Source organism: Alternaria novae-zelandiae (assembly GCF_023758075.1).
Source record: "Alternaria novae-zelandiae strain BMP 2774 chromosome Unknown scaffold_25, whole genome shotgun sequence".
Lineage (NCBI taxonomy): Eukaryota > Fungi > Ascomycota > Dothideomycetes > Pleosporales > Pleosporaceae > Alternaria > Alternaria novae-zelandiae.
The window spans coordinates 480,095-492,929 of NW_026056985.1; the positions used below are offsets into that span (position 1 = coordinate 480,095).

The following is a 12,835-nucleotide window of genomic DNA, read 5'->3' on the forward strand; positions in this document are numbered from 1 at the left end:
AAGGCTCATACTTATGCTCGCCATAATCGATTCCCATCTCGCGGAGCCCTTGTTTCACAGCATCTATCAGCCATCGACTGCCTCTCTTAGTAAGAAAATGTAGCTTCTTCGAGTCGCCAAGTGAGTTCGATGGTAGCTGGCGCTCAGACAGGGGTTGGCCAATGAAATTCGCAATAGGTATCACGCCCATGCAGCGGTCCAGCTGGACCGCATCCACAGGACAAAAGAGGTTATCCCAAGGCAGTGGCCATGTGCTTGTAGATATCAGAGGTCCTAGAAGGAAGCCTTCTGAGATCGTTGTAGTACATTGTGGTCGAGGGCTCAAGTGAAGAGATGGACGCATCCCGGCAGCTGGTGGCAATGAACCGCGACCATCAATCCCGGGCATATCGTAAACATTGTTTCTGACTGCCATCATCAGGTTGCTCTTCTCAACGACATTTGTAGATGTAAAGATATTGGTCGGATCCATATTTAGCTCAAGGGTAGCCTCGATCCTCTTGAACACCCACAGCCAGTGATCGACGAGCCTTATTTCGGCGGCTATCCTTGAGGTACGGTCGCGCGCCACTCCCAGGCGACCAATAGATCCTTCATATGCAACGCAATACGCAAGGGCGGCGTTCGTATGCTGTTGAATATGTAGACAGACGTCCCCTAGCCACCGTGCTGCAGCTATATCACCATCGTCCAGGTTTTGACGATTCAGGTAGATTCCGTTGAACACGCTTTCGAACAAATATTTTGCTCTGGCGTATTTCCCAGTGTAGGAGGCACAAACTCCAAGTAGATGCCTAAGAATACGTCGGTCGGGCTGGGTCCCAGACCTAGATGTTCGTCCCCGTTCGACAGCTGCCAGCTGGTCTTCAAGAAGCTTCTCTGCAGTGACAAAGTCACCCCGAGTCCACGCGGCAACTATTTGTTGTGCGTTCCACTCGAGGTCCACCGTAACTAATGTTTCTTTCTCATCATACGTCCGAGGTGCACCGGACATTCCCATGTTAGCTGTAAAAGAAGGCTCTGGTAAAGAGGAACCAGTCGGGGAAGTAGGCGCTACGATTGGGATACTGTACGTGGGCGTGACAGGAACCGTAGCTTTTGGGGGTTGAACGGGAACGCGTCTGATCGCATGGCTGTTGGAGCCCATGGGAGTAGTAGGCTGGGACGCTGGGTGTGGCTCCGCGTAGAGCGATGATGCCTCCAACTCAGCAGTTTGGGACGCTTGCAAGGAGGTAGTCGAATGTGCTCGAGAAGTTGCTGAAGGGGTCAGATAGATCTGCTGCCTTTGCGTTATTGGCGGGCTAGACGCCAGAGGCAGCGCCGTGGGAGGACTGTATGAGCCCCGGTACGCAGGTGAGACGATCGCTGGCACATCAACACTATGCGGTCGTTGATCGAAGTCAAATTCAGGAAGAGTGGTCCCGAGATCCGAAGACATAGTTGCTAGACCATCATGCTCTGGCCGCTCCTCCAAAAGCCTCCCTTCGTTGACAGCTGTGACAAGCCAGTCTACGATGACATCCCGGTAGCTTAGAGCCTGCTGTTGTGATACTCCCACATCTTCGAGGTCGCGGAGAATCTGGCTCCACGCCTCCTCGTCATCGTCGTCATCGTCGGCTGTGCCTCCAGACGTGAGTCTCCCGATGGAAGCAATGCTTTCTTCGCGATGACCGCCTTTGTAGTCCTTCTCCAACCTCTCCAAAGCCTCTAGGATAAGAACCTGGCTATCGTGTATCAGGGATGTATAGAAGGAATTGAGCATCGATACGCTCGCGATGAGGCGCTCTCGTATGTTTCGCGACTTCTCAGGGTCGTACTTGAGCCGGTCCCAAGCGCGTTTTGTTTTCGTGTCGAGCCCATTGTAGTGCAGCACCAGCTTATCTAGCTCTTCGAGCACTTCGATACACGGTTCGTACGCGTCGATGAGCTGCTGCCGCTTGCTCTCGGGTATCTTGTCGTACTTGTCTTGAATGTCCTCGAGTAGGTTCGTTAACGTTCGTGCTTGCGATGTAAGATCTTTGTATTCGCCGGAGCAGTCGCGACCTGTGTTGAAGTCAGCACGATGAGAGCTACGGGGTGGCGGGGAAAACAGACAGTTCTTGTAGACTCTACCAGCTAGCTCACACAGCTTGAGCACATCTCCAATGCTGATACCGAAACTCATTCTCTTAACAAATGGAAGAAATACGGTCCCGAGTTCGCGCTGCGCAGCACGTCACCAGCGGCCATGTCACGTATGGTCATCTAGTGATGCACACGGCTGGAGGCCTAGACGATACCTGGGCATGTGGCTTGCAAGGGATAACTTGATTGGAGTTGGAACGGAACACAGCTCATCTCGCTCAGAATTGTTTGACCTACTTTCCGGTCGGGTTCCGGCATGTCTTCGCTGCGACCACAATCTTGTTATCTTGCTTTATGATCTATGCTTCGGCGATGGCGGCGCGTCGCATGCGGTGGATTAGGCGCATTGGCCTGGGTTGGCTGATGATGTCACATGATGGCGCTCGATGGGCCTCGGTAGTACCAATCAGGCCTAGTCTCAGAGGTGCTCACCATGGGCACCTGGGCATCCGGGCAGGTGCGTTCCCACATAGAGGCTATACCTAGGTATCATCCAGCAGATATCGAGACCTGTACATGGCACAATCTCAACACGACGCAGTCTAGCCTCTTTGTGCAAAAGCGCACCCAGATACTTCACAGGCAGACTTGCTTGCGACCTCGACCCCATTTAAGGAATTCAACAGGATATTTGAGAAATGATGGAACGCTTTCATAGAGGGATGTACCACAAGGCTGGCAATTCATTACGATATAAGTATGTTCAACCCAAGTTGAACTCGCTCGCCATACCCGCATGACGCATAAACTTCTCCTTCGCACGAACCGCCTTCCTCATCTTCGCCGCCTCATCCGTATCCGCGCCCTCGGGAAGATCCAGATCCACGACCGCCCTCTTCGATGTGCCCGTATCAGCCTTGCGACTGGCCAGATCCACCTTCGGACCACCGCGCACCCTAGCAGGTGTCTTATCGTTTCGTCCAGCACCTGTTCGTTGTCCCGGAATCTTCATTCCAGATGGTCGTTCGCGGAGAGCAAATGCTTTAGCCAAGTGACCCAAGTGCATCGATTTGATATCAAAGTATTGGCGTTCATCTGCAACGTGGGTTGCGTAGGCGCGAATGTGGCTTTGGAAGGCTCGTCGAGCAGCTTCCAGACGAGCAGGGGATGCTAGAGCCCAGCGCTCAATGGCGAGCTGGAGGTCGGTTGCTTTGTCCATGTAGGCGTTCTTTTCCATGACTCCGCTGGTTACCAATCCTCGGTTGAGGATGTCATCGGCATCTTGACGCACGACATGTACTCCAGCTTCTAGGTCTTTTCTGTCTGATTTTAGGATCTCGACGTAGCCTTCTTCAGTTCCGGGCATTAGGAAGATGCATGCTCGTCCGTCGCGACCTGCACGCGCGGTACGACCGATTCGATGCAAATGGTCTTCTCGGGCGAAGGCAGGATCAAACTCAATAACAAGATCGACGTTCGGAAGATCGAGACCACGGGATGCGACATCTGTAGCGATAAGAACCGAGGGGTTTTTGTTCTTTGTGAATTGAGCAAGTGTCGAAGTTCTCACGGCTTGTTGTAATGAACCGTGGAGACGGTATGCTGTGACTGCGTGCGTCTTTGCAGAAAGTACGGGTGACTCCGCACCTGTTACTGTGAGCTTGGTGGGGTCTGCCTGTGTTATCGCTTTGGTCTTCTTTGGCTTCTTTTCTGCGTCATCAACGGCTTCCTCGACCTTGTCGCCCTCCTCCTCTTCTTGTACGTCTTCCTTCTTCTTTGTCTCGGTGATCCCTTCGATTTCGCTGGTGAGCATGTCAAAGTGAAAGTCGACAGAGTCGGCACACGAGATAAAGACGATAGCCTTCATCACGGATCCCTTCCGCGCGAAAGCTCGTTTCAGATAGGCTATCAATGATACCAATCTGAGCTTCGGTGCCACTACGGCGTAAGACTGCTTCAATTGCGCTGGAGCAGAGAATGAATGGCCACTTCCTGGCTCGCTTGTTTCTGGTCCCTTTTCTGACGGATCGGCTCGAATGTGTACTGCATCTTTCAGACTTATCTGCCCAAGTCTCTCCACGTCCATTTTCATGGTTGCGGAGCAGAGTACCGTTGTGCGCTTTTCTGGCAGGCCTGGTATTCTTGACTTCTCGTCTTTCCTCGCGCGCATTCGTAGATTCAATGCTCCTACGATCTTTTGGATCTCCTGCTCAAAACCAAGCTCCATGAGCCGATCACCTTCATCCAGAACGAGCCACCTGACATTGCTGACATCCAAAGCTTCTGTGTTTTCCAGATGGTCGACCAATCGACCAGGTGTCGCGACGAGTATGTTGATGCCCTTGCGTAACCGTGCCTTCTCAGACTTCTTCTTCTCACCACCAATGACTGTTGTAGCCACAAGCCAATGCGCGCAGCCTAGAAGCTTCTCTAACACATGCTCGATTTGCTTGCTCAACTCGCGTGTCGGTGCAAGAATGATGGCAAAAAGACCCGAGTTTCTCTGCACGCTTTCGTCGACTTTGCGCTTCCTCATGTTCGCAGAGAGCTCCATGAGTCGCTGTACGATAGGTAGCAGATATGCCAGGGTTTTTCCCGAACCGGTCTCGGCCTGTATGAACGCGTCCGAATCGTCTTTGATGAGTTGTGTGACGGCAGCCTTCTGAATCGCTGTCGGTGCCTTCAATTCCATCTTCTTCAGCAAATGCGCCGCAATGGTCGTGGACATGCCAAGGGATGTGAAGGTGTCCAGCTCGCTACTGAGTGGTGCGTTCGAGGGTTCTACGGGCGCATCGTCTTCGCGGCGTTCGTTCGCTTCGGGCTTCGTCTTGGATGTGGGATTGTAGGTGAACAGCGAGGAAATGACCTGCTTCCCACCCTTTGGCGCATTGTTCTGCTCGCTTGGTCTTTGCGCGGGGTTCGGGTTCGGATTCGATTGGGGTCTGAAGTTGACATCGTCTGTCTTCTCCGTCGTCCTTGGCCTGAAGTCTCCGCTCACGCGCGCTCGCTTTACTGGTCTGTCACCGGAATCGGGGAATTCTGGGCTCTTCTCCACACGTGCCTTCCTCGGGCCTAGTTCTATGCGGTTTACATTTGTCGCATTGTCGACCACCTGTTTCGGTACCTTCTCGCCGTTCAGTCGTGCCGTAGCCTTGGTGTGCCAGTTCTGCGCCGCCTTCTTCGCAGTGAGCCGCTCCTTCCAGTTGCCGCCTTTGAATGAGGGCTTCGATAATATGCCGCTGTCCGGTATGGAGAAGTTGAGGAGCATGCCATCGTCAGCCATGGTGTCGTATATCGTCGCGTGTAGTGGCAGATCTGGCGGGGTGCTGGTGCGAAAGAGATGGAAATCTCGAGCCTGGGATCTTTTTAGTGGGGCACTAGGCTCAGACGGGCACTCCCTCCATGATGGGACCTTCAGCGCAGAAACGAGTCGTCTTGACCTTTCTCAACTTGATCACCATGGCTGCCTCCACGCTGACTCTTCGTGCTTTGTTCGCTTTCGAGTTGCGAGGGAGACATCCTCGCTTCTTCCCCATTTTTGCGCGACGCGATAGCTAAGGCAGAGCTCTGTCCGCGACACTTCCGCAACTCTCCGCAATGGCTTCCCTCCGTTTCGCAGCTGGTAAATATACTACTCAACACACGCCATTGACTACCCTGACTAATCGTGTGCAGTGCCTATAGTACGAAGATGCTTGGTCAGGAGCTTTGCGCGTCCACTGCAAGCTCCTATCGGCAATGGCATCCGATGCCTGTCCACCAGTCCATCACTGCGCAATACCTCGCCCTCCACATCCGCAACCCAAATATTCCGCGATGTCGCGCCCTTACGTGACTTCCGCCGAGACCTGCGCTTCAACAGCCGCACAGTCGGCCTTGTTCCGACGATGGGCGCCCTGCACGAGGGCCATGTCTCGCTCATGCGACACGCAGCTGCCGAGAACACCGACGTCTTCGTCACCATCTATGTGAACCCTACACAGTTTGGACTGAATGAGGATCTTGCCTCGTACCCGAAGACATGGGAGGCAGACATGCGAGTCTTGGAACAGCTGAACCAGGAGCTGGCGAGCGCAAACCAAGGCCGCGTGACGGCTGTGTTCGCACCGACCACAAAGACCATGTACCCAACACTACCGCCGGATAGCAGTATACCAGGCGTGGGAAGCTTCATCGAGATGCGTCCGCTTGGCCAGCTCCTCGAAGGTGCGTCAAGGCCAGTCTTCTTCCGAGGCGTAGCAACAGTGTGCATGAAGCTCTTCAATATCTGCGCGCCAGATCGCGTCTACTTTGGGCAGAAAGATGTCCAGCAAACTCGCGTCATCAAGCGTCTGATTCAGGACTTCCACCTGGACACGGCTTTGCGTATCATTCCTACCTCGAGGGAGTCAGACGGACTTGCACTTTCTTCTCGCAATGTCTATCTCGGCGCACGCCGTCGCAGCGTTGGCATCGTCCTCAACCAAGCGCTTCGCAAAGCAGAACTACAGTACAAAAATGGCATGAGGTTGCGGAACGACGTCCTCTGGCCTGCTTTCGACCATGGTAACATGACGTTGCTAGAGCAAGAACAGATGGAGCCTAGCAAACGCGCCAAGTTTGAGGTCGACTACATCAGCCTTGCAGACCCTGATACCATGGAAGAGATTGACCAAATCGATGATTCGAAAGGCGCCATACTCAGTGGTGCAGTGAAGATGCTGCCAGTCGAGGAGCCGCAAGAGGGTGAAGATTTAGGCCAGCTGGACTCTGATGGTCGACAGGTACCTGTGCGCTTGATCGATAACATCGTTCTGGACCCAATGAGATGAGAGTGTCTCATAGACATAGACTATCATGGCAATTAAGGGCTATTTCTGATTCAGAGTGATGGTGTCTACCATGACTGGAAACGCGCTGCATCACTCAAGCGCGACCTAATGCTAGACCACCTCAGAAAGTTTCTTGAATCGACAATCTTTCACCACATCCTATGCAATGGCATATTCATTCATTTCTCTTGCACCTCGATTCTATCATAACTCCCGACTACCCGAGCTGTTTCTTTCCGTGTTGCTGCAAGGCAGATACTACTAAACACACTGACTGCGCACCTTTGGCACATGCTGAATCTTTGTGAAAAAGACCCCATGCACTTAAAATCGACAATAGGTCATGTCTTAAGGTAAACTCATTCAGTATTCTGCATATGTTGCTCGACCCTCACATCTAACTAACTCTATCGCTGGCGTCGCCAGTCTTGGTTTACGTTTCACTACTTGAATTATACTTAATGGAGGAGGGTAAGAGGACCTGCAGATAATTCGTTTGAGGTGCGGTCGGGACACATGGCTTCTATGACTCTAAGACATCAAGGGGATCAAACAATCTCTACGTGACTACCTCTGTATCGATAGCCATGCAAGTTGGCCAAACATTGAAACTGCAAGCTGTTGAGATAACACGCGCAGATCTTGCTACTTGGAACAACATGGTAAGTCCCATGGCATTGTCGCGTAGAATACCGTGACCATGATGCGAAATTGGGAGACTAATAGAAATGTACAAGAATGTCATGTGTTCAGCTTCGTCCTCGTCTCCTATGCAGTAATTCTAAGCTTACAAGCAGCAACTACTAGGTTTATGGGATCAAGACGTCAGTGTCGACCAAGGTACGAGGCTGAGGAAGAGACGACAGTATAGCCGCTATATAGCCGCAGGAATCTGTACAGTATGCAAAAATGGGAAGCAGAACATTTGTGTCAAGCAACCAAGGTTCAGCAAAAACCTGTCATCTGTTAAAGCTTAACTGTATGCAGACAGCACAGGATGAAGTCTACAGGCCCGCTCACGAAGATGGTGGGCACTCTGCATCTCAGCTGCTTCCGACAATCGTCATATCGCGTTGCTGAAGAGAAAAACCTGTTCTTCCAAACGTCCGTTTAAGCTTCCAGCCAGTCATCTGCTGCAAATACTCACTTTACCAAGAACCGGTCCATCTCCGCGACTGCAGTCTGCAAGCCATCGCAATCCCTCCTTTCGCCTCTACCCGTCCGTCCGTCCGTCTACCACCAACATAATCTCATCGTACATATCGCGCGCGCAGCATCGTCAAAGCTGTAGATCGCCACGGTCCGCAAATCCACACACAAGCCTGCTACACCACCACCAACATCTCCCTAAGCGCCTGCACCGCTCATCAAGGATCGTTCCTGCATGCTTCCAAGCTCTTTCCAGAAGGTAGTGGGAGCAATGCTTGCTAATTTTGGTGACATGTGGCTTGGTGTGGTTGCCGTGTGGCTTACCGATTGGTGGAAAATGGTGTTGTGGCGTCCCTCATGGGTGTTGGGAGATTTGAGTAATGCGACGGAGATTGTCAGAGGAGTGATATATGTGTAAGAGATGCTCTGGTGACCCTCATGCGAGTGGGGATAGGTCTTCGATGTTGAGGATGGCGTTCGACATGTGCGGATTGTGGAGATGATGATGCGGCCAATGGGTGGGCTGGTAAGATCCGTTGAGAATGATGTGGGAGACGCGATGTATGACGGAAACCTTGGAACAGAAATCAATTGGCCTAGAAGAGTAGGAAGGGTTCAGGTTGAAAGGAAAAAAAGAGGTGGCTCGAAAACACGCCAATACCAATGGATGCTGTATCCCATCGATGGATGAAGGCAGTGGCCTCCCCGTGCTCAGGATCTACGTACCAATCTCGATGAAATCATCTCGCTTTCTGAAGGACTCATCGTGCGCCCCGGAATAATGCGACGTTTGTGTGTGTTGACCATGAGACTCGACTTTCCCACGTCCTCAACGCATTCATGCGCTGGACAGTTCACTCCTTACATGCAGAAGGCGGGTGCGATCTAATGGACCCGCGCAACTTGGGTTGAATGGCTGGATTTTTTCAGCACTCCGTAAAGATGAGTTGGAAAGGAAGATAGACGAAACGCACGTGAGGGAGATGGTCCATGAGCCCTGGAGGCTGAGTGGTCCGAATACGTCATGAGAGCACACGGCCCAAGCTTCAAGCTCTTCCAAGGTCCCATCGCGACCACGTCCAGTTTCCAACACACCCATCAATGTGAGTGCGTTGTCGACATCTGCGGTGGCTTCCAACTATCGAGCGCCAGATGCAATCCATGCTGACCCACTTGTGACATAAGAGAACACGAATTTCGTACGCACCATTTCCGTCGAGCACGATGCAGTAGCCTTTTCACACATCGGTGTGCCGCCAGACGTAACCTGCGGCATCCTTTATTCACCATTCGGCCCGAGACGCGTCGAAGGCCCTTCATCTAAATCACCTCCTGATTGTTCTGCATACCAGCGGTCGCACGAATGTTGGTAGCTCGTGCAGTACTATATTCACAACCTCACATATACCCCTATACTCCGTATTTCAAGATTCGTATAAGACACGTTGCGTTCTTGAGAGACTGATCCGAGTCTAGTGTTTTGTGCCTTGATAGGGGCATGCAATAAGCGCATCAGGGTACGGGAAGATGCGTGAGAATATAGTACAGAACTATATCGCAGTCTCGTCAGCCCGGAGTAGATGCAGCAAGGCGTGTGGTTGTCCCTGGAATTCTTTTGCAGCTGCTCGACCGATATTCAGAAATTGGCATGTCCATGCTCGGCACGTAGCGATACGTTAGATGCCAAGATGCATTCCAACACGATTGAGATCAAGCTTCTCCACATTCCGCTTCGTCGCCGCAGCCTGCTCCCGGAAGATCGCGGCTAAGCTCGTGAAGCTTACCCCTTACAAGCTTCAAACAGCGCTGAAGAGTCGGCCCTGCTATCGCCGTGAACTTCACCAAGCGTCAAACTTTTGGGCCTGTTAAATTTCGCAGAAGCCGCGAATGTCTCCAGCTGTGCGACCTTCGGGAAAACGTCATAATGCTGTGTGGGGCTGCGAGCTCAGCGCGCCTGTTGACCTGGACAGTTTTCGTGTACAATCTATACCACGATATCACCTTGGCGGACCTGGGGAATATTGCCGGAAACCCTGCTTGTATTGCATACCCCACATTTCAAGACAAAGGCCAAAAGCGCAACGGGCAGCTTAATAGCTCTTTGCTATGATAATACCAATTCTGAAGGATAGCCTGGTTTCGGAAAGCTTCTCGAAGGCCTTAATTGCTCCAGGACGCCAGGGCCGACGGTCCACGAACCTGTCCACTTGTTACAGTCTATTCAGGGGTGCCTGACAACACCTTGCAGGTAGCTATGAGTAGTTACGAGTACCTATAGGTATCCGCAGGCTGCCGTCGGTATGTGGAGATCCGTTTTGGTCGAGAGTATAACGGAGGACATATTCGTCCACGGCTGACCCGTCCTCACGTTCATCATGATAACAGTTTGTTGTTATAGCCTCGCCCTGCCGATTATAGATGTGCGTATACGTCTTCCCGAAGGCCTTGGGCTCGATTTGGGGCTGGATCTTGCGTTCGAGACAATCGCATTAAGGCGCTCGGCTTATGCCATGCCGCCCGCTGCTGGCCGGGCGGGTGAGCTCCCGATGCTGCTAGGATGCCGTTCAGCACAGGGTACAATCCCGAACTACTTGTCGATCTTTCAACACTGATTCCCTTTTCACAAACATCTCGGTATGATAACTAGGACGCAGCACGTGAACAAGAGCCTTTGGCCTATAGACGGGAAATTCCATTGAGGAGACGCGCGAAGCGAAGTTTACGATGTCGCGTAAGTATACACGACGCTTGCATCGCGATCCCGCGCATCTACAGCAGCTCCAGTCTAGTCGAACATGGCCGGTCGGAAGTCCAGATGTGGCTCCCGGTTCCGAGAGCTCCAGGCCAAAGCCATGCAACCATTATCAACCCAATTATTGGCTCTGGAGGTGATGATTGGTTGTAAAAATATTTTCGTCAATAAAAGACGACATCGGGTGATTGTTGGCGTCTACTTCGCATTAGCGACAACTGCCAGCCGTCCAGTTTTTCGGAAAGAGGAACTTTCTGCAGGTGCTAGGGCCGTGCCGCTGTTCTCCTCGTGCATTTACGAATAGTTAGTAGTCTTGAACTGCATGCACGCAGTCGCTTGACCTGAAACGGCTTTCGCCTTCTGCCAACGCAGCCTTGGTAACTGCTTTTGGAACCAGCCTCGAGCACTCGGTGTGCTAACGGAATGACTGCGTGATCTGGTCTTGTAACTGCGGGCTCCGAGACTGGTTTCGAGCTCTGACTGGCAAAGACATCGAGACGGACTCTGGGGCTGAACTCTATCAAGACACAGCGAACCTAGCCCCGGTGACGCCGAACGCAACGGCATGTGGGTCTCGAACTCTCGACACGGATTATGACTCCTTCAGACAGAGTCCCAGCGTGAGGCTGACACGTGAAGATCAATAACCTTGTGAAGGGCCCTGCTTCTCGCCAAAGTGCGGTTACACCGTTGTGACACTCCTTCTTACGGCATGCTGTCTGTAAGCAGCCTTCCTCGGGACGACCCTCCACATAGCCAAGACCTTCATCGGTCATCAGCAGTAACTTTGACGTCGCTTACCTCAACGTTACGCCATGCTAGGGTCTGGGATCGAATCTGTTCGACCTGGCAAGGCATCTATACCATAGGTCAATATATCCATGTGGCTGACGCCCGCTTCCTGTACCAAGACCAAGTCGACCCGCTATCAGGCTAAAAGCTGACGGCAGCCAAAACGGTCGCCCGTCCACTGTTCACATCCTTGCCATTGCCTTAATGGTCATCCCTGCCCGCTGATTACCGAGATCTAAACAAATGACAGCGAAGCACGCAAGCGTCGAGGAGTACTTGTGGGTACAACCGAGCTGCAACCAGTGAAGGGGTACCCATGTGCCCGAGCTGCTGCAACCCCTACCTACCATGTTCCCCACATCCTGAAGCGTCGATCGTGTCGGTCGCTTCTACTTGTGGCGAGCTGGTGGAAGCGCTCTACGTTGCCATCGCGTGCGTCTCGTACTCCACCGCGTGGTTCGATCTTAGCCACCATCGCATGTCGTCTCATTCCGGTCAGGGTCGACGGAGCTCAGTAATCTCTCAAAGACAGAACAGCACGGATTTGGCGCAGCGCCTGCAAGCCTCACGCCAGCCGCACGCCATCTGACCGACCTAGAGCGTGCATGTCCGAACCACTTCGCCAGCCGACATCGCCCAAGAGCGCACGCCAAGAACATACTAGGATAGCTCCAAGGGCCATAGCAGACTCGAGGTCCTGACATCCAAAAACCGGTTCCAGTTGCCCGTTGCCGCAACGGCTCGCGACGATCTGTCAGAGAATGACCCGTTCTCTCAGAGCAGGCCGCAATTCCGGATCGTGGCTGACTCTTTGAACACCGAGTAGCCAGTGAGCCATTGCTTGCTCACCGCATTCCGAACTTTGGGTATCCACGTTGATTGTCCAACGTCACCACGCGGCAGACGCAGCCCCCATGGCCCGCAGGGCGCGTACCATGCGCTTTGACATTGTCTCAGTATTCTCCGCATGCGAACTCGTACGGTAGTGCACAGTGCGGCGTGTGGGGTCTTTCTGCCCTTCGTAGACGTTCTCCTTTCTGTTCATCTCTTTAGATGAGCCCCTCAATATGTCGCAGCTTCCATAGAAGCCCTAAAATGTGGAGAAGCAGGTTGAGAAGGTGGCGCTCGCCCTGGCCACATGGTGCAGACGTGGAGATGGGGTGGCCAAATTGATTCGGTATTACACGCAGCACTACCGTGAAGGACTGCAGTGTCACCGTGATTTGTCTCCTTATGCCCTGGATTTGCTGTTCCTTTGTACTGGGTC

The 12,835-nt window shown here is 52.7% G+C and overlaps 3 protein-coding genes across 3 annotated transcripts; 1 reads left to right on the forward strand and 2 right to left on the reverse strand.

Annotated features, from left to right (window-relative positions):
* Positions 1–1,205: 1,205 nt before the first annotated feature.
* J4E88_009710 (uncharacterized protein) lies at positions 1,206–2,164 on the reverse strand (the record flags this gene model as incomplete). Its single annotated transcript, XM_049403309.1, has 2 exons — positions 1,206–1,301; positions 1,373–2,164. 2 exons carry the CDS (start codon positions 2,162–2,164, stop codon positions 1,206–1,208), a joined length of 888 nt encoding a protein of 295 aa, XP_049251083.1.
* A 663-nt stretch (positions 2,165–2,827) lies between these two features.
* DBP7 (ATP-dependent RNA helicase dbp7) lies at positions 2,828–5,347 on the reverse strand (the record flags this gene model as incomplete). The annotated part of the gene is made up of 1 exon (XM_049403310.1): positions 2,828–5,347. The coding sequence occupies one exon, from the start codon at positions 5,345–5,347 to the stop codon at positions 2,828–2,830; it is 2,520 nt and encodes an 839-aa protein (XP_049251084.1).
* A 314-nt stretch (positions 5,348–5,661) lies between these two features.
* J4E88_009712 (uncharacterized protein) lies at positions 5,662–6,875 on the forward strand (the record flags this gene model as incomplete). Its single annotated transcript, XM_049403311.1, has 2 exons — positions 5,662–5,686; positions 5,740–6,875. 2 exons carry the CDS (start codon positions 5,662–5,664, stop codon positions 6,873–6,875), a joined length of 1,161 nt encoding a protein of 386 aa, XP_049251085.1.
* Between the last annotated feature and the right edge of the window lie 5,960 nt (positions 6,876–12,835).